General features: G+C 44.0%; 1 protein-coding gene and 1 long non-coding RNA gene across 3 annotated transcripts; one reads left to right on the top strand and one right to left on the bottom strand.

The window, feature by feature from the left end:
• The first annotated feature begins 367 nt into the window (after window positions 1–367).
• NFE2L2 (NFE2 like bZIP transcription factor 2) lies at window positions 368–25,705 on the top strand. Its single transcript, XM_083409412.1, has 5 exons — window positions 368–803; window positions 19,086–19,355; window positions 19,928–20,020; window positions 21,223–21,420; window positions 23,822–25,705. Exons 1-5 carry the CDS (start codon window positions 783–785, stop codon window positions 25,016–25,018), a joined length of 1,779 nt encoding a protein of 592 aa, XP_083265538.1. The 5' UTR covers window positions 368–782; the 3' UTR covers window positions 25,019–25,705.
• Window positions 21,430–22,928, bottom strand: LOC310665037. Of its 2 annotated transcripts, XR_014505155.1 has the most exons (4): window positions 22,746–22,928; window positions 22,017–22,652; window positions 21,740–21,805; window positions 21,430–21,533 (listed from the first exon to the last, which is right to left on the bottom strand). It is a non-coding gene; the product is annotated as an uncharacterized lncRNA (long non-coding RNA). The 2 variants fall into 2 exon arrangements; XR_014505154.1 differs by having other exon boundaries at window positions 21,740–22,652.
• Window positions 25,706–26,435: the final 730 nt, after the last annotated feature.

Raw genomic sequence — 26,435 nt, 5'->3', positions numbered from 1 at the left:
CCTTTCTATGTCCAGCTGTCCTTTGTCAACAACAAATAGTCGGTGTTTTTTGTGTTGAATATATGCTATATGATAATATATGGAACTAATAGGTATCTAAAGCCATTTGCACATGCAGAATGTAGGCACCCTATATAAAGAAATGAGCAAACCAGTGATATTTTAGGGAGCAGGCTAGCAGGCGGGGCCCATTGCTTACATCACAGGAGCCTGCACAACACAAATCACTGTTGCTGTATGTAGGTTCTATTTTATTTGTTTTTTATCTTATATTTTGGAAATTACATCCAGTTTTTTTCTTTCTTTAAATTTTTTTGGGGCCCCCAAGAGAGTGAGGCCCTAAGCTACAGTTTGTTTAGCTTATACGTCAATCCGGCACTGGAGACCTTTCCTCTCCTTGAAAGCGGCCGGACTGGGGTTTGTTTTCCTCCCGCCGCGCCTGCTGAGCTTATCTCGCCACCGGCGCGCCCGCCTGCCTTCCCCCAAGCCTGGCTGCGCTCCACGGAGCAGAAGGGGCCGTCCTCTCCGCCCTCCTTCCTCCTGCTCCTCCCGGGACCCGTGAGTGGCTCGGGAGAAGGCGGGGCGGAGCAGGACAGGCGGCGGAGACTTTCCCGGCAGCGCGGGGCGGGCAGAGAAGGGGACAGCGGGGAAGCGCGACGGAGCGGACGGCCGAGCCAGCAGAAGCTTCCCAGCGCGCCCGTCCGTCGGGGAAGAAGCCGAGCGCTGCCCAACCCAGCCGCCCCGGGAGCCTGGCCCGCTGCGCCAACCTCCTTCTCGGCACTATGGAGGTGGAGGCGCCGCAGGTGAGACCCGCAACGCCCCCCTCTCCCCGCGCGCGCCTTCCTTGCGACGGCACCGGGCTGAGCAAGGAGAGGGTCCCTAAGGGGCAGCCCCTTCCCCATCGCAGGTCCCTAAGGGGCGTGGGAGGGGCGAGCCAGGCCTCGTTGCGCGTTCTCCTCCCGTCGGCTCGGGGCGGGGCGAGGGCAGCCGGCGCCACCCACTTCCCCGCTTGCGAGGGCGGCTGCCAGCTGCCGGCTTCGCATCGGCGCCGGCCCGCCCCGTCCTCCGTGACGCAGCGCACACGAGCGCGCTGACTCACGGGCGGGCGCAGCCAGCCTCGACGGCGAGGCCGGGGCAGCTGCTGGCGGGCAGTCGGGTGCTTTGAGTTGGAAAGACCCACGGGACTCACCCGGGGGCTTGGTTTCTTCTCCCCCTGAGCCTGGGACGCGTCCAGAAATCAAAAACGAAACCAGGACCACCACCTGGGGCAGAGTGGAAATATGTAAAAAGAAAGGAGTGCTTTGGGCATGTGCAGAGTGCTGCTCTCGTCGGCGGTGGGTGTGTGCGCCACGGGCCCTGCGAATTTGGGATTAGGAGATAGCGCACCCCGGATGGGTTCCATAGCTGTCAAGGTTTCCTTTTTTTTAAAGAGAAATTCCCGTATTCCGAATAGGATTCCTCATAAGAAAAGGGGAAAGTTGACAGCTATGATGGGTTCTGAAACGGCTTGAGTCCTGAAATCTTGAAAACAAGAACACTTTTGGAGGCTTGGGCTGCAAGTTTTGATTCCTAGATTATTTGAAGGAGATCTATGGAGAAGAAGGGAGGAGAGCTAACACTTGAGTTGACTGTAGCCCCCCCCTCTGGTGTCCACGGTCATCTTGGTCCCCTTTAAAGGTAAAGGTCCATTAGGTCCAGTCGTGGACGACTCTGCGGTTGTGGCGCTCATCTCGCTTTACTGGCCTATTATTACAATTTTTAAATTATTATTAAAATTTCTATACCTACCTCCCTTCATCTGAGGATCGCAAGGCTGTTTACAGTATAAAACCCTCCAAAATATATACCATAGTAAAAAACGTTCCTGCCCCTCCTCCTTCCAGTTTAAAACACCATAGATTATTTAATGAGGCAAAGGCCTGTGAGAAGAGGAATGTTTTTGCCTGGCACCTAAAGATATATAGTGAAGGACCCAGGCGAGTTTCCCAGGGGCGAGCATTCCACAAGCAGGGAGCCAATGCAGAAAAGGCCTGTTCTTGTGTTGCTGCTTTTTTGATCTCATGGAGGGGGTACATGAAGAAGGGCCTCAGATGCTGATCACAGGGGATTCGAGTTGCGGGAGGCGGTCCTTGAGATACTGCAGTCATGAGCCATTTAAAAGTGGACTGTTGCTGATGGTATAACTAATTATAAGGATTTTTTCAATGTGTAAATTGTCACCTATGAATACAACTCACTTGTTTATTTTGCTGTGGTGACATGGGTCTGGAAGGAGGCGTGTGCTGTGGTGTTTTCAGATGTTTTCTATTAAAACATGGCTTCTCACCTTGGGATCTGGTTCTTTGTGTGGTGAAGTGTGCGTTTTTGGTAGTTTCTAGGAACATGCTTAGACTTAACATCATGCCACTAAAAAAAGGAAGCTGTAAGCTGCTTTTCAGTGGCAAATTAACTTAGCAGCACAATCCTATGCTTGTTTACTCAAAAGCAAGCCTCACTATGTTCCATGGGACTTGCACACTGGTTACGGGATTGTAGCCCATACCAGAGTTACCAGTGCTAGTACTCAAAATAACCGTTAGCAAATGCTTTGGGCATTTATTTAACGTACTTCAGTGCTACTTAACTGTTAAAATACCAAAATCGACTTGCAACAAATAAATTTGCATGTGCACACAAAAAATCACAGAAATATAAGTTAAGTTTGGAATTGTAAAGTTGGAAGGGACCACGAGGGTCATCTAGAAACATTTTTCAAAAAATCGCAACCACCTTATTGTAGAAAAAATATTTAAACAGCAGAGTTCCATGCAAGCAGCAATACAGTCTAACGGCATAAAGCCTTGGGGAATGAAAATGTCTTAATCTGCCATCGAAATGAGGAAAGTGTTGGCGACTCTTTCCTCTGGGATGCACGAGTATCATCTCTGAAAAGCTCCTCTCCCTAGTTAAAACCCACCATTTCACTTCTGATAATAGATTCCTGGATGAGGCCTCAGACTGGCTTCATATGCACCACAAATTCAAAGCACCCCCACTCCAATCATCACGGGAACTGTAGTTTACAGAACCACAATCCGCAGAGCCCCCAAGAAACTTCCGTTCCTGAGAATCGTGGGGAAGCAACATACTTTTAAGTGTAAGGGTGCGTATGCAACAAAACTTGCAGTTTTGCCAAGCACTGCACCACACCCAAAATAGTTGTTTCTTGGGGTTTTTTTACACACGTTCAAAGCTGTCCCGAGTCTTGGAAATTAATTTCTATTTTCGAGACTCTCCTGTTGACGGTAACAAAAGGAAAAGTGCATACATACCCCTCCCTGGTTTCCATGCACACAATGCATGATGTTACATAATTCTTCATTCATGGAGTGAAAGTTCTGGCAGGTTTGGACTTGTATAATATTACTAGGCCTTGGGAGTAAGCCTCACCGAACTCCGTAGGACTGGCTTCTGAGTAGATATGTATAGGTTTGCACTGTGTGTGTTTTTTACTAAGGCCACATGCACACCATACATTGAAAAGCACTCTTGCACCACTTTTTAACAGTTACGGATTCCTCCCAAAGAATCCTGGGAACCGTCAAGGGGGTTGATGGAGCTACAATTCCCATCACCCTCCACAAAATACAGTTCCAACGTTCTCCAGGACTGTGGAGCGGTGCAAGAAAGCTTGAAATGTATGGTTAGTGATGCAACTTAACTGTTTCCAGGAGCAGACAACTTCAGACTAACACCTGACGTTTGGGTAGCACCTCTTCTGTGTTTGCTTTTTAAAAACGGGAGCAGCGAAGAACTAACTGCCCTCTTGTTTCCCCAGGGTGGAAACAAATGGTGCCGTGGTATGAAAGTGTTTTGCTCTGTGTGGACTCCTGAAGCTCAGGGCATGTTATATTCGCGGCTCTGGGTGATGTACCTTCGATTGGCACTGCAGGCAGGAGAGGGCGAAAGACGAGAGCATTTAAAAAAAAAAAATTCCCTTGGCATCTCTCGACATCTCTTTCATAATCGCCCTCTTCCCCCACCTTCTTCTGGTCTGTCAGGGCTCGGCCTTACATTTTACAGGACTGTTAATTATCTGCATATCTACAAGTGCAAAGGTTGCAACGGCTTGTGTAGGGTTCTGTGGCTTTGGGGCACTGTACAGGCACAAATGGATCTATATCGCCATCTAAGTATTTTTAAGGCATTTTGAAAGTCAGCGCTCTAGGCAGAATGGAGGATCTGGCATGCAGATATCACAACTACAAGAAAACAAGCGTCCTTTTGAGGTTTTGGAAGGCTCCAGAAAGGGGTCTGTGGCAAAGGTGTGTGAGGCTTTCTGTGGGCACCTCCAGCCTTTAATCTCCATTAAGTTCAAACTTAAATGTCAGTACTGTACTGTACTTGCTCTCAAGTGCCTCTTGGAAAAAGATTAAAAAAAGATTAAGGGCCAGTGTACATGATTCCCTGCTGAAGGGGGCCACTTCGGAAAAGGTGTTTCTGCAGTGGCTGCACCAAGCAAACAACTTGTCAGGCTGCTTTGCTTTGAAGGCCCCCCTCCCCCTTTGCAATTTTGCATGCCGCTGCAACAAAAATATTGATGAAGGTTCTCCTTTGCTTCTGGTCGTTCTAGCTTTATCGAAATTAAGTGAAATCTGTTTTTCGTGTGTGTGTTTTATGTTTATGTCGTGTTTGCTACATCATCACCATCGCCAACACAACCTCTGTAAGCTTCGGATAACTACTACCGCACTAGTTTAACCTCGCAAAATCTGGTATTGGGCTGCTGGGGGCACAGTGCTGTTAGAAGTGGTTTCAAAGGGAGATACATAACAGAGGTTCGGGAAGCATGAAAGCATGCCAACTGCTGTGGAGGAGAGAAAAAGACAAGAACATTCAGTAGCAGCAGCAGCAGCACTGTCTCTGAGATTCAGCCTTACTTAAGCCTTACTATCGCAGGGTGATGTTGGGAAAGTTAGTACCTTGGCTCAGCACTCAAATTTGAAATGTTGTTGTAAGTCAGTGATGAGAGCTGCAACCTGATTAAAGTCGATTTAATTGATTAATCCTCCTGGTTTTTCCTCTCTCAATCAGTAGATGGGTAAATCAAGAAGTATATTTTCTGTATTTTTTTTGGTAATGCACTTGCTCAATGTAGTAGGAAAGCATTTCCCGTATGAGAGCAGGGAGAATGGCTCTTTGCAGATGGGAAGCAGCCATCTTAAGATTTTGTGAAAGTTTATATTAAAAAAAATATACTGTTAGTCAAAAAGAAAATCATTAAGTCTGCTCCCTGATTATTTGAGGCGTCTCTGAAAGTTCTGAAACTAACCAATTCACTGCTTAAGGGAGCAGTCGTATACAGTGGTACCTTGGGTTACATATGCTTCAGGTTACATATGCTTCAGGTTACAGACTTCGCTAACCCAGAAATAGTGCTTCAGGTTAAGAACTTTGCTTCAGGATGAGAACAGAAATTGTGCTCTGACGGCACGGTGGCAGCAGGAGGCCCCATTAGCTAAAGTGGTGCTTCAGGTTAAGAACAGTTTCAGGTTAAGAAAAGACCTCCAGAATGAATTAAATACTTAACCTGAGGTACCACTGTACCTATTTACCTGGGAGTAAGTCCCATTGAACTCACTGTGGCTTCCTCCTGAGTACAAACATAGGATGGCTGTGTTAATGTTGCAACCCTGTTTTGTTGGCGCAATAAGGAAAATGATTTCATCTTGAGGAACAAGTCCCATTTACTTTATCTTACCCCTTCGTTTCCCGTCCCCAACACTCATAAGGCAATCTGATATAACGCCCAAAGCAAACTTGGTAAGGCATGTCTAATTTCAAAACCAGTCTTAATTATTTTTCCTAAGCAGAAGTGCAGGTATCAGTGTTGGCCTAGAAACTTATTCCATTTTTTGGGGGGGGAGAGACAGAATCCAAAAGCAACTGTGGCATCATACCATTACTATTTTTGATCTATCTAAAAAATTCTGAAAGAAATGAGCATTCTTTCAGCAAAGCTCTTAATCAGGCTAGTAAAATATGGGGTGTAGGAAATAATGAGACGTTGCAGGGTATGATTGAAAGCTCAAACCTTTTGTTTGTAATAGTTTAAGGTGGTATATGGAGGAGGTGTAACACATTAAATTAGATCATTTGGTGCTCTGTGCAAAAAAAGAGAGAGTATATTATTTCCCCCCCGTTTCTAAGGCACATGTAGAAATGGCATGCCTACTGCAGCTTTGGAGATCTTGACCGAGGAAATGAAATACTTGAATAGATTTAGAAAAATTGTGTTCGTATTCATTACGGTTTTGACAACACCTGATCAAATTGCAAATGTGAGTAATTTGTTGGGTGTCTGTAACATGGAACTACTTATTTTTGAAGGATACTGTCTGCATTCTCCTTTTGGGCTTAATGAAATGTGGCAGTTGCCTGTCATAGTTTCCCTAAAAGGGCCCTTTCTGTTCTTTATAGCGTGCAAACTTTGGTGCTCTGAAAGCCAGAAAGAAGTTGGGAGTTGTGCAATCATTTATTTCCCCTCAAGGCAGCTGGTTTGGTTTTGGAATGAGACTTTTCTTGAAGTCAGGATCCACCGGGTACCAAGGGTAAAGGGACTGAGGGGTGTAACTGTTTAAAATTGACTTATTTCAAAAAATTGATTTTGCTGTTAATTTTTGCCTCTTCTAACAGCGTAACTGTAAATATTACCAGCAATTCTCCTCGTAGGAAGTTTCTCCCTCAAGACACAGAAATATACAGCTCTTTCAGCAGCTTGTGCAATGAGGAAATAAACTAATTTCTTTTCCTTTTCTTAAAAACAACAACCACATACTTTAAAATAATAACATAAAGTATTGCTGTTCACTTGTTAGGCAATATCCTATTTTGGATATTTCCCATATTCACCTTGTGGGGAAACTCTTTTGGCTTTTTTATATAGCATAAGGATTTCAATGGGGCACCTCAGTTACCAGGAAGAATAGTATGAGGGTTATTTTGTGTTACAGCTTTGTATTTTTATGCTGTGAACCGCTTTGAGATCTTTGGATGAGGGGTGGTATACAAATTTAATAAATAAATAAAATTAAATATATATATATGATTACAGCCTTCAGAACAAAGTTTGAAGTACTGTAGCAGACAATATCAACTTCCCCAAAGCAATATGGGGCAGAGAATGATTTGGGATGAAGATTACCTGTTTTTCAGCTTATTTCTCATCTGTTCTCAATTGCCCCTCTTATCCCCTGGGTTCCAGACATGAGTTTGCAATGTTTGTAGTCCTGCAGGAGAAGCAGGGGAGAGATAAAGGTTAAAGCAGCCATTGCTGTTTCTCTTTTTGAAATCTCTTCCTCTCCATACTGCTTTGCCATAAAGAAAATGGCCATGCAGTGTATCTGCAGGACCTTCGTGATATGCAGGCCTGAGCAACAGTCTGTTGGCACTGATTAGACATTAATCTTTTGTAGGCGTGTTTTGCACTTCGGCCAAAATGAAAAAGTAGACCACAGATTAACAGCCTAGTTAAACTTTGTTTTGGCCCCAGTTATCGCATTCCATCCCAAAGCAGCCTATTTCTTCGAGTTTAGAAGGCCCTTTGAAAACTTGGAATGACTGCATAATAATTTTTCATTTTTGCACGAGAAAGTATACTGAAATGTTTGAATTGTAGTTAGGAGCACTAAAAGTGCAGCAAGATTAACAGTCTCTTGGAAACATTTTCTGTACTGTTTATGCAACTGACCGGTTTTATAGCAGAGAATAATCAGGCAAGCGTTGCCTGCATGTAGAAAAAAATGCTAACAGGACCTAGAAAGCCAGAGTCCAGATAGCCGAGGAAACAGAACTGCACAGCTTAATAGTTTTGTTACATGCTTGTTTTAATAAGATAAGCAATTGAATTGGCTTACAAGAAAGAAAATAGAACCTTGTATAGTATAAGAATAGAGAAAAATCAATAATGTTTGAAATTTCATTCTGACACAGTTCATAGTTTCAAGGCAATTGTAGTGTACTTTGATCAGAGCTGTCTTTCCTATTGGGCTTACTGGCACGTCATGCCAGGGCGCTGGCCTCCCCAGGGTGCCCCAGCCTGCCAACTGCACGCCTACCAACTATGCCCCATCAACTATATGGCTGGCGGGCATGCAGCTTCCTTCCCAAGACTCCGTAGGAGGAGAGCGATCCCGGCAGAGGCTTGGGAAAAGGTCAACAACTCTGGGAAACGGGGGTTTGGGGGTTGGCGCCGGAGGAATCTTTGCACCACGGCGCCGGATATGCTTAAGACGGCCCTGACTTCAATCCTTGAGTATACAGAGTCCGATTACAGCATCTCAATTTTCTAAAATGGAAGAAAGTTTGAAAAGGTGCTAAAAATCAAGCCGGAAACCCAAAGGATGATCAGGCAACACCTGACGCAAATCACCACATTTGGACTATCATATCGCAGTCACCTCTGATATGGGTCTCTGTTTAGTTTAAACACAGACAGCTAATTCAAACACACTTTCCTTTGTTTCTGAAGATTGCTTTGTTGACTGAAACCAGGGTTTCTCAGTGTTGAACAGGCTTGTTCCGTATGCTTGACATTGACAAGCTACATGGGGTGCGTGTGTGTGCAAATAATAATAATAATAATAATAATAATAATAATAATATATTATTTGTACCCCGCCCATCTGGGCAGCTTCCAACAAAGATTAAAAATACATTAAAATGTCACACATTAAAAACTTCCCCGAACAGGGCTGCTTTCAGATATCTTCTAAATGTTAGGTAGTTGTTTTTCTCTTTGACATCTGATGGGAGGGCATTCCACAGGGCTGGCGCCACCACCGAGAAGTCCCTCTGCCTGGTTCCCTGTAGCTTTGCTTCTCGCAATGAGGGAACCGCTAGAAGGCCCTCGGCGCTGGACCTCAGCGCCTGGGCAAACCGATAGGTATTTGCTGCTGGTCCAAAGGAACTTGGGGTCTTGCAGGATCGCTGTCCCTAAATGTGGCTGTTGTGGAAGAACCTTGTGCAGCTCGATACTGCTTCCTTACTAACACTTCTTGCAGTAAATTGGTATATGGCAGAGCTTTCCAAACAGTGTGTCGTGACACGTTAGTGTGTTGTTTTGCAGTGTGTAGGTGTGTTCCTCCTGGGGCTGGAAAGGGGTTAGTGTAACTTCTGGTTTGCTAGTAAAACTGAATTACTGTGTTGTGAAACGATGCATGTCTAAAAAATGTGTCACGGACATAAAAAGTTTGGAATGCTCTGGTATATGGGAAGCTGCTGTCTGGACCCAGTCAGTAAATGCGGTTTTAAATACAGTTCAAGGCGAGATGATCGACCCCTTATTGCCTGTGAAGAAAGCACTTCCTTTGATTTATTGCCTCTGGCCAGGCTAGCTCTGCAGGTTTCAGAAGCGCATTTTAAGGCGTGCAGGAAGGAAATGGGTCATATATAAGGGCGTGTGGAAGACCATGGCTGAACAGCAAATACTGGGGTTGTCTGTGCCAAGGACAGACATTGCAAACATCTGAAATGAGAAAGAACATGGGGTTGTATCCAGTGGGGGCCTTGCATTTGCGTGTGGTGGAGCACCCAACTTTCAGCAAGTCCCCAATCTTTTGCAGTCCTCGGTAGCAATGTTCTGCAAGCCTGGGTCCCTCCGATGGACTACAACTCCCATCATCCAAGTGTGACCAAGCTTTGCCTTGGTCTCATTCATGTCACGCTAAACTACAGTGTAGTCATACCCAAATGTGATCACAAGCTTGTCAGAGTTTAGCATGACACCCAAGTACAGTCAGTCTAAATATCACACATATCATATGCTACTTTTCGAAAGGTAAACTGTATCACCATAAATAAATATTGCTGAATATTTTTTCCACATCCTGGAGATGTTACAGTAACCCAGAATGTATAGAATAGAATCATAGAGTTGGAAGAGACCACAAGGGCCATCGAGTCCAACCCCCTGCCAAGCAGGAAACGCCATCAGAGCACTCCTGACATATGGTTGTCAAGCCTCTGCTTAAAGACCTCCAAAGAAGGAGACTCCACCACACTCCTTGGCAGCAAATTCCACTGTCAAACAGCTCTTACTGTCAGGAAGTTCTTCCTAATGTTTAGGTGGAATCTTCTTTCTTGTAGTTTGGATCCATTGCTCCGTGTCCGCTTCTCTGGAGCAGCAGAAAACAACCTTTCTCCCTCCTCTATATGACATCCTTTTATATATTTGAACATGGCTATCATATCACCCCTTAACCTCCTCTTCTCCAGGCTAAACATGCCCAGTTCCCTTAGCCGTTCCTCATAAGGCATCGTTTCCAGGCCTTTGACCATTTTGGTTGCCCTCCTCTGGACACGTTCCAGTTTGTCAGTGTCTTGCTGGTATTGCTGGTTGAAGAGATGTATGCATGTAGACATTTGTTGAATTGTCCCACCGTTCCATTGGCATGCTCAAGTGTTTAAAGAAGTTATTGTTGCGTCAGACCGTTACGACAGTTTAGTACAAAATTGTGGCAAATAGAAGAATTGCCGTGCAAAACAATTCTTCATTGCAGCTCGAGAGATTTGACCTCTCCCTTTTGCTCCTGTAAGTTAAAGGTCTTTCAGGGAAAGAACAACAGTGATGGAAAATTTAGGAGCAAGTTTTGGGTTTCCTGCTACAGCTGATGGTTGTCTTCAGCAGCAGCAGTGATGATGGAGAAAATAAGGGTGCTTCAAAAACTCTGTTTTTATAAAACACACAGCAACTTGGAAAAATGCCAGTAGTTGCGTATTAAACCGATTCTCTTCCGATAAAATGTTTAGGTTTTCAAGCTTCCCATCCTGAATTGAGTGATAGCTTTTTAATGGAACACTTACACCAGGTACAGTTAAAAAATGGCATTTCAAAAAAGCTGGTGTTTCAGTGAGAAAAGGTTCTTCCATGAATGTTTTATGGAAGCATTCCCACCAGATGAAAATTATCTTAGCCACCTAGTTATAATTTTGTTATGTGCCTCTTGAATTCTCAGAAAATACTCGAGTTAAAACCATTGGAGCATGTGTCTTATGCTCCCCCCCTTTTTTAAAAAAAATAAATGGAAGCGCTCAAAATTGTTGTGTAATCCAGAGCTGGTCGTGATACATAACTTCCAATTGAGAACATTGCATATATAATTTGTAATGAGGCCTATTGGGCATTACGAGCTAAAAACCACTCAAGGAATATGATAGAGAGGGCCAAGCCAGACATGTAAACTTGTTTTGATGAATAAAATAACACGATCAAAATGACTTTTATTGAGGAGCAAAGCTGCTGCAAGTAGCTCTAGACTGCCCCTTCCTCATCCTTGTAGTTTTGAGCTTTTACTCACAACTGATGCAAGATTGGGTGGGAAGGTTTGCAGATCAGTCTCTTTAATTGTAGGGTGCGCTTAGAGAGAGGCAAGGACCGTGTACTATGTAAGGTAAACCGGAATACTTGCGTTTATATACTTGCATGCATGTACGCTTCTGACTCCCACAATGTTTAGATGTGAATGCTGGGATACTTCATTTCCATTTTTGCATATAAACAGAATGTTAGATATGCACGGACTCGCTGATTTTAAGCTCGAGGGCGTCGGTTTGCATCCAAAAATATGCCATTTGCTAGCAGATGTAGCAAAATAGTGTTCAAGTGCGGCAGAATGAAAACCGTAGGCAGTTTTTCAAAAATTTGTTTATTATAAGGAAAGTAGGTCACGTGGAATTTAAAATATTCAGGGGAGGGGGGTGGTATTCAGTCTGGTGAAAAGCAAACCTCATCCCACGATGGTATAAAAGCATATATTCTTCAGTTACCCCTTTTCCCTGAAGCCTTTTTTGTTTGGATAGTTTCAAAATGGCTGCGTGGGCAGATGCCTCTGGGTTCTGGCTAGCAAAGTGAGAAAGAATTAGAAAGAGAACAAGGGGGAAAGAAGCTATTGGCTTTACTCTTAAATAAAACTGAGGCATAATGACAGTCCAAATCATGGGTAGTGACAGCAACACATTGCCAGAACCATACAGCTCATCCAGTGCCACTAAAACAAGACCTGTTTATTTTTTATTTTTTAAAGTGAGGAACCCTTCTGACTTGGCTCAGTTACCTTCTTTCTGAGGTAAACGATGTGATCAGCTTTTGAGGCTGTTTTAAGACATACGATTCTGAGGGATTCTTCCACTCACCTCAAGATCTTACATGCCTTCCTTCATAGGCATGAGATAAATATATATGCTTACTTCATTTTTGTTTTAAATTTGAAGGAGCTGCTTCTGCCCCGCTTTGGTCAGCTGGGTTTCATTAGGGTCACAATGCACTAGAACGTGTATCATCATCACTATTAAGATAAACTCGTTCAAGCCAGAGAGTTGGTGGCACTCAGTTTGAAAAACCCTGTTTTCCTCCCCCCCCCCCCAATTTCATTGCAAGCTTTCCTGTAAAGATCTTTTATAATTAATTTATTTTTAAGGCCTCCTGGCAGGGATTTAAAACATATTTGGACCACAGAATGCTTTTGTTATATACACCTAATATAAAATTCTAAATATGGGGCCCTTGCCTTGCTCCTTTTGTTTATCCTGATGCAAATATGTTTGCTAAAGCGCAATAAGAGTTAATAGCCAAACTTTACAACGCACACGGAGAGTTTCACATAAAATCTATAACTGACTACCCAGATGGCAAATGCTGATATGTAAACCTAAAACATGAAATTTTCCGTTGGGGTCCAGATGGCTGCTTAATGTGAATTGTTTAACATTTATGTTTATCTTATTAAAACTGCCTTTTATAAGTCCAGACTAGGCTTAGCAATGTGGCTCGGAACAGGCTCTGGAAAAGCATATCAGTAAATGAGTAAAAACACCAAATGCCAGTCAGCATTTGATTTCGAAAAAGAGAGGGCTTCATCCCTAAGCCTGCTGGGAAGCCATATCATTTGCCTAGGTAGCTCTGGTCTTGTAAGCGTGAGTGTGGGGGGAGAGGTAGCGATTACTCAGTGGTGAGGCAAAGGCACTCTGTGCATGCCATGGGGCAATTTTATTTCTTGCTGTTTCAAAGATTCCTGGGCTCAGGCTGGTGCCGAGGACAGCTTCCAAGCCTGAGCGCTCAGACAAACTAACCCCTGATACTAGCACAAATGCCTGCGTTTCCTACCTGTACTTGAACGGACCTTATACAGTGGTACCTTGGTTTTCAAGCATCTCGGAAGCCAAACATTTTGGAAGCCGAACGCCGAAAACCCGGAAGTGAATGCTTCTGTTTTTGAACGTGCCTCAGAAGTCGAGCAGTTTCTGCTGCGTGTTTTTCAATGTTCTCAATTGAATTGAGGCTTCCAAAGTGAGTTTTCGGTTCTCAAACGTTTCAGAACACGAATTGTCTTCCAGAACGGATTATGTTCAAGAACTGAGGTTCCACTGTAGTTGTTTTAAGCACATTAATATCTGTGCTCTGAGAAATAAAGACCTGAGCCCACCATTTCCCAGTCCTGCACAGGCCATTATGGAGACTCGGGGTGGTATAATAGTTAGACCAGGCATCCCCAAACTCGGCCCTCCAGATGTTTTGCGACTACAATTCCCATCACCCCTGACCACTGGTCCTGCTAGCTAGGGATAGTGGGAGTTGTAGTCCCAAAACATCTGGAGGGCCGAGTTGGGGGATGCCTGAGTTAGACCAACGTTTCCTAGACTTTGGTCTCCGGTGTTGTTGGTTTTTTTTGGACTACAGTTCCCATCATCTTGCTAGCTAGGGATGATGGGATGATGGGAGTTGTAGTTCAAAAACTGGTGGGAACCCAAGTTTGGGAAACACTGAGTTAGACCGTTGGATGGCAGTTGTGGACACTCAAATCCCCAGTCAGTCATCAAGTTCACTGGGAAACCTTAGGCCAGTCTTTATCTCTAAACCTACCTCAATATGGTTGTTGTAAGTGCAAAAGAAGAAAGGGACCACGGGGTGGTATTCAACTGAATAACTGAGTTAGCAAACTGATTTCTGCATGCACAATGGGACTCCCCCCTTCCCCCTAAAAATAATTTTATACCCCACCCATCTGGCTAGGGCTCACCAGCCACCCTGGGCGGCTTCCAACAAAATATTAGAAATACATTTAAACATCAGTCATTAAAAACTTCCCTAAACAGGGCTGCCTTCAGATGTCTTCTAAATGTCAAATAGTTGTGCTTCCCCTCAGCATTTGGTGCAGATTTGGGGTGGCAGAGTAGGATGGGAGGAAAGACTCATTGTGCAAGCAGAAATTGTTTTGCTTGCACCATTGTTTAGGTGAATACCACCCGCGGTCACCACCCTGAGCTCCTTGGAACAAGGGCAGGATAAAAATGTAAAATAGTAATACTTATTACTTAATACTTATTAACTATCGTTAAACTACTTAATAACCAAATTATTGTTCACTGCAAGTGTTAGTTGGTTCCCATCACGATTAAAAACGACGTACATTTTGATTACCAGTGTTGGTTGGACGGTAGTGAACGTCTTGCATAAGGGGTGTTCCCGAGTTACGGGGGGAAAACAGGTTTTAGTTGAAAACCCTTCTTATCCAAAACACTTGCTTTCACAGGTGTTGAAAGCCTAGTCCTTTTCCTTGGGCATTCCCCTTTCTTGGATCTGCCCAAACAGCTATTTCCTCTGACATAATGTGGGAACTTGCACAACGAAAAAAGAGAACAAAAGTCTTCTTATGGAGCAAGTCACATGATAGACCATTGCGTTGTTTTTTTATCAGCAGTAAATTTTTCTGAAGGATGTGGTTAGCGAGACATGTGTTATGTGTTATGTACTCTTTATTAATCTTGTGTAGAATTATCAACACATTCAGCCACATTTTGACATTCATCTGAACTTGGCAGCCGATGCAAGCATTTACAGGAACCTTAAGAAATATTTACGAACATAAATTTGTAGAAATCAATCTAATCGGAACGTAGCCTTAAATACTTTTTTGATGGGGTGTGTGTGGAAGCTTTATTTAAAATTAATGAAACAGAGCGCCTGCAAATTATCATATTAAGCATATTCCAGTTAATGAAAAAGTCATTGCATCGTAAAATCGTAGAATCGTCCAGTTGGAAGGGACCCCGAGAGCCACCTAGTCCAACTCCCTGCCATGTAATGTAATGTAAGATATAAAGCATTTAAAAGGGAGTTGCTCTCATCTCATTTTGCATAGATTTGGCTTATTCCCCGCCCTCCCAACTACTCTAAACAGGCTGTGCAATAACTTTCATGCCAACAAGTCCCCTCTATTTCAAAAGCAGCTGTCGTCGTGGCTACGGCTTTAAAGCCACGCTGCTTTGTGAATGCTGTTTTCAGTACGATTGTTTTCTATTCATTTCTACTGTCGCAGTCAGGGCTGCCTTTAGCAGATGTGGCGCTGGGGTGCAAATATCTACCCAGCGCCCCCAAATTACCACGGATAGTGTTGGGGTGGCCATAGCTGCGCACCAGCCTTATGGCTGGCGGGGCGCAGCTGGCGGGTGTGCAGGGAAAGGGGAGGCCGCTGACTAAGCCGCGCAGCTCCCCCACTTGCTGGGGCACCCCTGAGAGGCTGGCGCCCTGGCGCGATGCACCACTAAGCCCTTTGGGAAAGATGGCTCTGGTCGCAGCTCAAAGCAAACTTGGGAAAGACATGTAGTTAATCTGACATGCTGAGGACCGCCGAGAGGCACTTGATCTGCGCATCTCGCTTTGGCAGAGGCAGCAGCCCAGACAATGGCACTCTGAAAACGACGAGCAACTTAGAAACGGAATCTCAAATCCAGATCCTGCCGTTTTTACCCAGAACATATTGCAAATGCTCAGAGATGAAGGAGCCGTTTTCAAATCTGCCATGAGAGAAGAGGGTGAGCAGCTGGTAAACTACTGGCCTTTAATGAAGCCCTGCCATATTGCAGCATCCTCCATTATTGCCAGACTTAATTAGTTCGTTCTACCATGGCAGTCTGGAGGGACCAAACCCTTACTGTGGACAGCCGTAATAACTCTTTGTTTTTACCCCTTTCCTAGTGAATTTGGCATCTCCGTGGAAGAGGTTTAAAATATACTTTAATTAGAAAGATAGACGTTAGAGAGAAAGCCTGGAATTTGGTGAATATAGCCATGGGCACGCAGGAATATTACAATCACCTTGTTGGAGCAGATCAATGGCCCATCTGGTCCAGAAGTCTGTTTCCTGTAGTGTCCGTCCAAATGCAGGACAGGAAAGCAATAACCCTTCCCTGTTTGTCCCCAGCGCCAGGTATCTAAAGGAATGCTGAATGTGACCGTCCCATCTAGCTCTTGTGGCTGTAGCCATCGTAAGCCAGCATTCATATTGTGTAATGGTGAATTGCAGAAGTTCATGCTGTGTTGTCCACAAGTCTTTCCTTTTGTGTCTCGAACCTTGCGGGGCTCCTGCTTTTCCTTGGGCAACCCTGAACTCTTATTCTTACTTGTGAGAAACTTTTCTCCACCCAATTTCTTCTTCGTGTGAATCCCAGTCCAGATGTTATTTAGCGAATACATTATCTGAAAACTTAAGATTCAATGGGTTAGGTCCAGACTTTCCCTTCTGCAGATGGAAAGGCTTTTGTTTGTGAAATGGACCAAGATGCAGTAGAGGTGATATTTGCCAATTCCCACTGCAGCCGCCAGTGCTACCTCCTGTGTTCAGCAAGAGGGTCCCCTGACTTTCTGGAACAGCTGTTTTTTTTTAGGCAGGGGGTGCACAGAGCAAACTGCAGAGGGAATAAGTTAAAACTGCTTATCTCTCTCTCCCCCCCCCACTCCATTGTTGCCTTGTGCCTACAACATGGACTTTGTGTTTGAAGCTTTAACTGCTAGTACGGAGAGCAATATATTGCTGCAGTTACTGCTTTGATCCTGCTGCTCTTAAGCACGTTAAGAGCGTTTTATGGCTTACTTTTATGACAAGGTAATTTGCCCTAAGCTCACCCTTATACCCTGTTAAAATGTTCTCCAAGTCACACAAGAAAAGTAAGTTGTGTCGGACCATTCACAAATCGGGGAAAATTCACAGTTTAACAAAGACTTTTGTTAGGGTCCACCAGTGTTACAGAATAGGGAGCAAGCTTCACTGGACTGGGGATAAAGCAATAAGAGTAGAACATTACACTGCAGGGCTGTTGTGCACTACTGTCTTTGCCCACCATGCAGTATGGAGGTAAAAGCAGTGAATAACAATGCACTTTCGTTGTTAGTTAATCTCAACTTCAGCCCAGCTTTCAACCTGCAACAGGGGGTCTAATTCACCCAGACAACATTGCAGAGTTGTTGTATCCCACTCAGAACCTGATCTGTGGTATGAAAACTGCAAGGCTTCTGCTTCCCGGCCATAGCCCTTTGCAACTTGCAGTATGGGGATAATGACTTGTCAGTGAAACTCTAGAGCAGGGGTAGGCAACCTAAGGCCCGGGGGCTGGATCCGGCCCAATCGTCTTCTAAATCCAGCCCGCAGACGGTCCAGGAATCAGCGTGTTTTTACATGAGTAGAATGTGTCCTTTTATTTAAAATGCATCTCTGGGTTATTTGTGGGGCATAGGAATTCATTCACCCCCCCCTCCAATATAGTCTGGCCCCCCACAAGGTCTGAGGGACACTGGACCGGTCCCCTGCTGAAAAAGTTTGCTGATTCCTGCTCTAGAGAGCCACTTGTCAGCATGACCAATACTGAGCTAGATGGACCAAATGGTATGATATAAAGGATCTTCCTGTTTTCGTGCTTTTTAAAAAACCTGTTAAGGCCAAGGGTGCTTCCAGATTGTTGCTATTTCTGGGTGGGTTTCAGTCGCTTACTGACCAATTCAGCTTGTGCCACTATAGTTGATTAAGAGGTCGTGTGCAATGAACATGCGTTCCCCAAAGACCAGACTTTTGCAGGACCACGCACTGGAATGTGCTTTGATGCAAGGACATGAGCGCCGCAACCCCATAGTCGCCTTTGACTGGACTTAACCGTCCAGGGGTCCTTTACCTTTTTACCTTTACCATCTAGGACTAGGTTCCCAACAAATCAGGATGAATGCTCATTTAAATAGCCGATGCTGTCTGTTGTTGTTTGGTCGTTTAGTTGTGTCCGACTCTTCGTGACTCCATGGACCAGAGCATGCCAGGCACTCTTGTCTTCTACTGCCTCCCGCAGTTTGGTCAAACTCATGTTGGTAGTTTTGAGATGTTTGTCTAACCCCCTGCAAACAAATCCCCTGATAAAAACTCAATAAACGGGTCCCTCTGGAAGCGCTCAAAAAATATCAGGTTTCAAAGACAACTTTCCCATTGCAGTTTTGAATAAACAGCACCTCTAAAAGAATGAGGTTTTTTTTTTGGGGGGGGGGAGAAGAAACGTGACACATTAAGATGTTTATGTTTTATTTAAAGCATTCTGTAATATTCTTTGTCTGTAACGGAATCCTGTAATTGCGTTTTGGAAACTGTATGTCAGTGCTAATTAATGCATGTCCCTGGTCCATTACGTCGAATTTGTAATGCATATTTACAACGCAGGCAACCTGGGTTTCACTTACAAGGAAGTCCCATTAGGTTTAATGGGACAATCGCTAGTGCTTACAGCCAAGAAGTTGCTACTGTGCGTGTTTACTCACAAATAAATCCTACCAGTGTGGGGACTGCCACATTAATCTGAAGCTAGTGCTCAGGACTGAAACTCTATTATGATGCCACTAAGTCACATCTTAACCTTTTTTGGGGGGCGGGGGCAGGGAGGAAGTAAAAATATATCACGAGTTTTGTATCAGCATGCAATGGAGAATACCCAGAGTGCAGTTAGAGGTCTCACACCACCAGTTTGCAGTCCTTTGATTCCATTTAAAGCAGAGTTTCCCAAACGTGGGTTTCTCCAGCTGTTTTTGGACTATATTTCCCTTCATCCCTGACCACTGGTCCTGCTAGCTAGGGATGATGGGATTTGTACTCCAAAAACAGCTGGAGACCCAAGATTGGAAAACCCTGATTTAAATCAACTTTAATGAGACGGCACCTGTTTTGAAAACTCTGTAAAAAAAACAAAGTTTGAAGATCCAGTATTATCATCTATACTGTTTTTGTTTTTTACACACACAGGATATGAACCTGATCGACATTCTCTGGAGGCAAGATATAGATCTTGGAGCAAGGCGTGAAGTTTTTGATTTTAGCCAAAGACGGAAGGAATACGAGTATGAAAAACAGAAGAAGCTTGAGAGGGAGAGACAAGAGCAGCTTCAAAAAGAGCAAGAAAAAGCCTTCCTAGACCAGCTGCAGCTGGATGAGGAAACGGGAGAATTTGTTCCTATTCAGCCTGCTCAAGCCATTGAATCAGGAAATACCATCACATCCAATAATTATTCACAGGTAAAAAAACCCTCCCCGACTTCTTGTCATGTGATCTACATTTTGCACACACACCCTTTCCTAAATAAGGTTACTGCAAGTCTCCAGAGCAACTATTTGAACAGCAGGGGATTGATACAATTTGTGAGACTATGGTTATATACAAACTTACTCAGGAAGTAAGGAATCCCATTTTGTTTTTATCATACTTCTCCGGTTTCCATTTATTGCTCCATGGGTTCTCTTGAAACTTCTGATGAAATTCCAGAAAGTACAGATGCCTGTATATTTTCTGATTACTATCTGTCCAGCATAGAACTTGTATAGCCAGTCTTTCAATACTTAATGAGAGTCTTCTTAGATTACATTGTCCTTTATTCTAATCCTCCCGCAAGCACACCCAGGAGATATTAATGATTGCAACCAGCGAGTTTGTTTCTTTAATGATCTTGTTGCATTGTGGTGTGCTTTTTTTATTTCAAAATAAAATTCCATGGAGAGATCTCTCTCTCTCTCTAAAGCTATAAAGAAACAGGTTGTCTGAACATAGTAGAAGTATTACATATTTGCTATTTTTTATCTTCAATCTACAGAGCGTTCACATCTCCAAACAAGATGCAGATGACCTGTTCTTTGATGACTGCATGCAGCTTTTGGCAGAAACTTTCTTGTTTGCCGATGACCAGGTAAATCTCCCAAGTCTGATGTTTTTAATCTGGCCTCTCCTTTACAAGAATTAAAATCCCTTTTCTGTCTCTTTATCGGGTGCTGGGATAGCTCAAAGGCCTGGAAACGATGCCTTATGAGGAACGGCTAAGGGAGCTGGGCATGTTTAGCCTGGAGAAGAGGAGGTTAAGGGGTGATATGATAGCCATGTTCAAATATATAAAAGGATGCCACATAGAGGAGGGAGAAAGGTTGTTTTCTGCTGCTCCAGAGAAGCGGACACGGAGCAATGGATCCAAACTACAAGAAAGAAGATTCCACCTAAACATTAGGAAGAACTTCCTGACAGTAAGAGCTGTTCGACAGTGGAATTTGCTGCCGAGGAGTGTGGTGGAGTCTCCTTCTTTGGAGGTCTTTAAGCAGAGGCTTGACAACCATATGTCAGGAGTGCTCTGATGGTGTTTCCTGCTTGGCAGGGGGTTGGACTCGATGGCCCTTGTGGTCTCTTCCAACTCTGTGATTCTATGAGTCTATGATTCAGATGGTGGAGCACGAGACTCTTAATCTCAGGGTTGTGGCTTCAGCCCCCACCCTGGGGGAAATGATTCCTGCATTGCAGGGGATTTGGGACTAGGTATCCTTGAGGGAGCTTCCACCTCTAAAATTCTGTGATTGCAGTGTCCTGACTAATGGCATGCATTATGCAACAAACACATTTGAATGTACAGATTGTCATACCAACATACTGCTTTGGAGGTACACGTCCAGGTTGGCCTAGGCAAATTGTGGTCTGAAACCCTGGAAAGTTGCTGCAAGCCTGTGTAGACAATACTGTGCTAGATGGACTTGCTATAAAGCAGCTGACTATGTCCCTACTCTCCTGCCAACCTAGCAGTTTGAAAGCAAGTAGATAAATAGGTACCGCTCCAGCGGGAAGGTAAACGGTGTTTCCGTGTGCTTCTCTGGTTCGCCAGAAGCGGCTTAGTCATGCTGGCTACATGACCTGGAAGCTGCACGCTGGCTCCCTCGGCCAGTAAAGCGAGATGAGCGCAGCAACCCCAGAGTCGGTCACAACTGGACCTAATGGTCAGGGGTCCCTTTACCTTTACTTTATATCCCTACTACGAAATACCTCTTTCATTGCCAACAGCCAACCCAAGAACCAGCGGGTTTCAAGCATAACTGACCAATAAATAAATAAATCTGTTGTCTGGTATTCCAGGTTCCCTCTGCTGAATTTCTGCCAGCGGCACCTTCTGAGATGGACAGCAACCAGGTCTTTGTTGAATCTGATCGGATGATCCCACTTGATCCGGCTCTCCTTCAGTCTACCATTCCAGAGTCAACAGCGGTAGATGCTGAGACCACACAAGACATAGAACAAGTTTGGGAAGAACTGCTGTCTATTCCAGAGCTGCAGGTAACAGCAGCAGTCAACACTTGAACGAAATACTAAATAATCAAATTTATTATTACTATTAAATAACACTTCAATAAGTAGCCAGATACTGGGGGCAAATATTTACAGTGGTACTTCGGGTTAAGTACTTAATTCGTTCCGGAGGTCCGTTCTTAACCTGAAACACCACTTTAGCTAATGGGGCCTCCCGCTGCCGCCACGCCGCTGAAGCATGATTTCTGTTCTCATCCTGAAGCAAAGTTCTTAACCTGAAGCACTATTTCTGGGTTAGCAGAGTCTGTAACCTGAAGTGTATGTAACCCAAGGTACCACTGTATACTAAAAAAGGCCACACTTTTGACATTTTTGCCCTTGGACGGTGGGTCCTCCTGTCGTCTTGCAACTACTGTATACAGTGGTACCTCAGGTTACAGACGCTTCAGGTTACACACTCCGCTAACCCAGAAATAGTGCTTCAGGTTAAGAACTTTGCTTCAGGATGGGAACAGAAATCGCACGGCAGTGGCGCAGTGGCAGCGGGAGGCCCCATTAGCTAAAGTGGTGCTTCAGGTTAAGAATGGACCTCCTGAACGAATTAAGTACTTAACCTGAGGTACCACTGTATTTACAAAATCTTAGGTTTATGAGGTTGAAGGTAACAGCTTGAAAGGTTCAATTACGTTTACTCATCAATCAGTATTTTTTAGAACATGAAAAGCAAAATGTTTGCCCGTATCGGCAGTTTCCCTTTCAGTCCAAACCTTTGCATGCTTTAAGCAACGCTTGCTCTGCTTGAGACGTTTGTGTTGAGTTTCTAGCCTTACAATACAAATCTTGAGTCTCAGGGCTGGCACCAGACTTGGGGTGGGATCTTTTCTCGGTATGCTGGTGCCCCCAACCCAACTAACCAGGACCAAGTAATACTTCTGGCAGGCCTCTGAAACATGCTTCCGTGGGGCTGCGCTACTTTTTTTGAATTGTGCCTAGGCTTGCTTCTGATCCATTCTAGCAGGCCACCATCTTGTGTTACCCAAAATGCAATGCCCTGGCCAACAGATCTAAATTTTATAGCTCAACGGGCTGGTGTCCTACATATTGTGTAACCAAGATGGTGGGCAGCCGCTGCCTGATGGAAAACTGGTGATTGATAAAAGCAGCACTGCTGCCCATTGCTGAAAAGCACCTGGGAGCTTGGCAGGGAGAACGGTGAAGAGTGGCATGGCTGGGTCTTCAAAGCACCTGACTTGAGATAGCTGTCAACGTTTCCCTTTTTTAAAGGGAAATTCCCTTATTCCGAATAGGATTCCTCGCAAGAAAAGGGAAATGTTGACAGCTGTGTTGTTGACTGGAGGTGCCGGGCCTAGTGAGTTCATGTAAATTTAGTTCCACTGAGCTTGGGGCTTACTCTCACCTAGTAAGGTTTGCTTTACTGGTTTTCCTAGGGTCTGTACAGCAAGGAGAGGAATAGCGTTTGTTTTTCACTTCCAAGAAGCTGAACAGAAACCCCAGATCAATATGTAGCACTTTTCTCTACGCTTCTGTTTCCATTTACCTCTTTGGATAAACAGCTGAAGACTTCTCTGAAGCCCTTTCTCAGCTTTATCCAGCCCATGGAATGTTAAAGACAGTAGACATGGAAGAGAAAGCATGCAGCTTTTAAAAAACTGTGTGTGTACTCCAAAGCAACAGTGACTTCCACAACTACCAAGGAAATTAAAGCAACTTTTTTAAAGGTGGGGGCAGGAATGTAAATGGCACAGAGGCTGGGGGATTATTGCTGCCCAGCAGGTCTTTTAACTGTCCAAGACACATGAACAGTTATATTTCATAGGTATCCCATGCACGGTAGCTTGGGGGGGGGGGATTGCAGCATTTTACCAAAGGCAAAAAACTTAGTGTGAATGCCAGGAAGATGCAACTTCCTAATACAGAAGTGTTTACTTGAGGGAAGATTGCCTGCAACAATTTATTTGTCGGACTCATCAGATATAAGTGCGTCCAAACCAGCCAAGGGACTAGGCACATCCTCCCCCTTTCTTTGTAGAACGCAACTTCTGTATAGTGAAAGGCAACAGGTGACTGAAAAAGCAAAATGCTGCATGCTATAGTTTCCGAAGTCTCAGGTGCCCCTCCCTTTCCCCTTATCCCAATTATTCACATTGTAGAAGTTTACACAGGCTAAAAGGGAGTGTTTGCAGTTGCCTCCATTTCTCCCCTAATTCCTGTTTTGTATTGCCAGCTCTTCTGGCCCCGTTTGGTATACAGAAGCAATAGAAAAAAGGGATGACAGCCAAATGTATCACTTCCAAAGCACAAGAAATGCATCGACTGGCTAGAGTTTGCTAGGTGTTAACTGTCACACGGTAAAACTTCACCATGTGTATGTATCATTGCTGAACTTCTCTCTCCTATTTCCTTATAGTGCCTTAACATTCAGAATGATAACCTGGTTGAAGTAACCCCAAATGCATGCTTGGAAAACGCATCAGCAGAGGCCGATATGAACTTTAGCTTTTACGATTCATTACCTGCTATGGAGAAAGAAGTTGCTAACTGCAGTCCAGAGTACCTGAGCCCTCTGGAAGCTTCCTTTTCCAGCATGCTACTGCCGGAAGATCTTAGCCAAAACAACACATCATGCACAAGCACTGATTTTTCTGAGGATTTCTACTCTTCCTTTGTTGGTGTGAATATGAACACGTCTCCCCCACCGCCAAATTTTGTGGACCAGGCAATTGCTGGCTTTTTAAACGAACCTATCGATCTTTCAGAGTTTGCTCAGTGCAAAGCTTTTAACCGTGACCTTTCAGGAAATGCCCCAGAATGCAACGAATCCGATTCTGGCATTTCGCTGAATGCGAGTCCCAGCACAACATCTCCCACTCATTCTGTTGGGTCATCTTCCATCTCTAGAGATACAGGATTTGGATACAGTGATTCTGAAATGGAAGAGATGGATAGTGCTCCTGGAAGCGTGCCACAGAGCAATGCTAAAATGCATTCATTTCAGTTTTATGCTCCGCTGTCTCCATCCCCAGGACAGGGTGTCTCAAATCCTGAATTGCAGTTCACAAGCGTACCCAAAAAAGAATTGCCTGAAAACCCTGGTCATGCTGAAGCTCCGTTTGTGAAGGACAAGTCCTCCAGCCAACTTGATGCTCATTTCAGCAGAGATGAGCTTAGGGCAAAGGCTCTGTGTATCCCTTTCCCCGTTGAAAAAATAATCAATCTCCCTGTGGATGACTTCAACGAAATGATGTCCAAGGAGCAGTTCAATGAGGCACAGCTGACTCTGATTCGTGACATACGAAGGCGAGGCAAGAACAAAGTGGCTGCTCAGAACTGCCGCAAAAGGAAACTGGAAAACATAACCGAGCTGGAGCATGACTTAGGTTATCTCAAGGATGAGAAAGAGAAGCTCCTCAAAGAGAAAGCAGAAAACGACAAGAGTTTGCAACTGCTGAAAAAGCAGCTGAGCACCCTGTACGTCGAAGTCTTCCGCATGCTTCGGGATGAAGATGGCAAGCCTTATTCACTTAATGATTACTCACTGCAGCAAACAAGAGATGGCACCATCTTTCTTATTCCTAAGAGCAAGAAGCCAGAGACTAAAATATGAAGATCAGGGAGATTAATGTTCTCTCAACAACTATTTTTTCAATTTGTATTTTCTACTCCTAGGACTTCCTAGGATGCAAAATATTTCCTTTCCTCCCCAAGTGACTTTACACAAATGTCTCTTTAGAGTAAACTATATGAATGCACTTAAAATCGGTGTAAGGCAAATGTATGCACAATGGGTAGTACTTTTATAAGACACTAGTTCCTTTTTTATATAGTAGCAACTCAACTAGTTCCTGTTCTAGTGTAAATATTTCAAAACTTCTTATTTATATACTGTTCCTATAATTTGTTTTACCTAACTGTATATCAAGGGTGATTTAAGACTTTTAATCCTAATTACTTACAAGACCAATCTTGTTTTCATGAACATTGTTTGATAAAATATCAATGAAATGTTTGCAGTTCCTTGAAAATTTTTACTTGCTTTGCTTTAATATGAGATTGAATGTAGTGTTAGTAAACACACATACTAAAGGAGTATTGTTAGGGCTCAGCCCAGCCAAAATAACTGAACACTCATTACAAGAACTAAAACTGTTCTTTCATTGAAAGGAATGGAGTATCAATATGCTTAATTTGGTGCTGAATTGTGTTGAAATTTTGCTTTGCATACAAATGTATGCTCCAAGTAATGCTAATTTTTAGATTTTGTACATTAAAAAATAAACAGCATATACTCTTGGCCTAGATTGTTTCATTAGAATGTGGCCTTACCACAAGGGTTTCAACTTGGGCTAATATACCTGTAGAGCAGGGGTGGCCAACTCCTTTCAGAAATCTGGCAATGATCTACCCCCTGGACTGGATGGAGGGGTTCAGTTGTTGAGCTTTTTTTAGGAAGGAGAAAAGCCCCGTTTTGTGGGGGTTTGGGTCAAAGTTGCTGAGCTTTTTTTTAGGGAGATCTACCGTAACCTGGCGGTGAATCTACCAGTAGATCACGATCAACCTGGACATCCCTGCTCAAAATCTAGTGGGTGAGACATCCAACTTGTCTCACCGCGCAACAGCTTTTTACTTAGTGGAATGTTTCCTTCTTGCCCTTATTGACTACTGCATGCCCCAAAAATCTGTTCCAGAGGGTCTGTCAACCCTTTGGAGCAGTTTTTAGGAAAGGGAAGCCTACTTACACGATCATAGAGTTGGAAGAGACCACTGCTACAATGAGTCTAACTGGTAAGAAGAAAATGTCAAACAGTTCTGTTGGTATGGCACAAGACTCTTAAATCTCAAAAGTCATGGGTTTGGCTATGTTGGGCAATATCCCTACACTGAAAGTTGGTCACCCATTATGAAATGGAGTACAGGATACAGATTTTATTAAGAAGAACAAACAGTGCAGCAGCTCAAACTATCATTGGAAATGGCAGTAGTAGTTAGTTAATCTCACCGGAAATAACATTCCTTACCTAATA

This window comes from Podarcis tiliguerta (genome assembly GCF_965153285.1).
Source record: "Podarcis tiliguerta genome assembly, chromosome: 1".
Taxonomy (NCBI): Eukaryota; Metazoa; Chordata; class Lepidosauria; order Squamata; family Lacertidae; genus Podarcis; species Podarcis tiliguerta.
Note: the sequence above shows the minus strand (reverse complement) of the source record. Positions and strands in the feature narration are given on the sequence as shown.

Coding starts and splice junctions, on each gene's coding strand:
- NFE2L2 (XM_083409412.1), top strand. CDS start 783: ATGGAGGTGGAGGCGCCGCAG. Junction 19,356..19,927: donor CATCCAATAATTATTCACAG/GTAAAAAAACCC, acceptor TTCAATCTACAG/AGCGTTCACATCTCCAAACA. Junction 20,021..21,222: donor TCTTGTTTGCCGATGACCAG/GTAAATCTCCCA, acceptor CTGGTATTCCAG/GTTCCCTCTGCTGAATTTCT.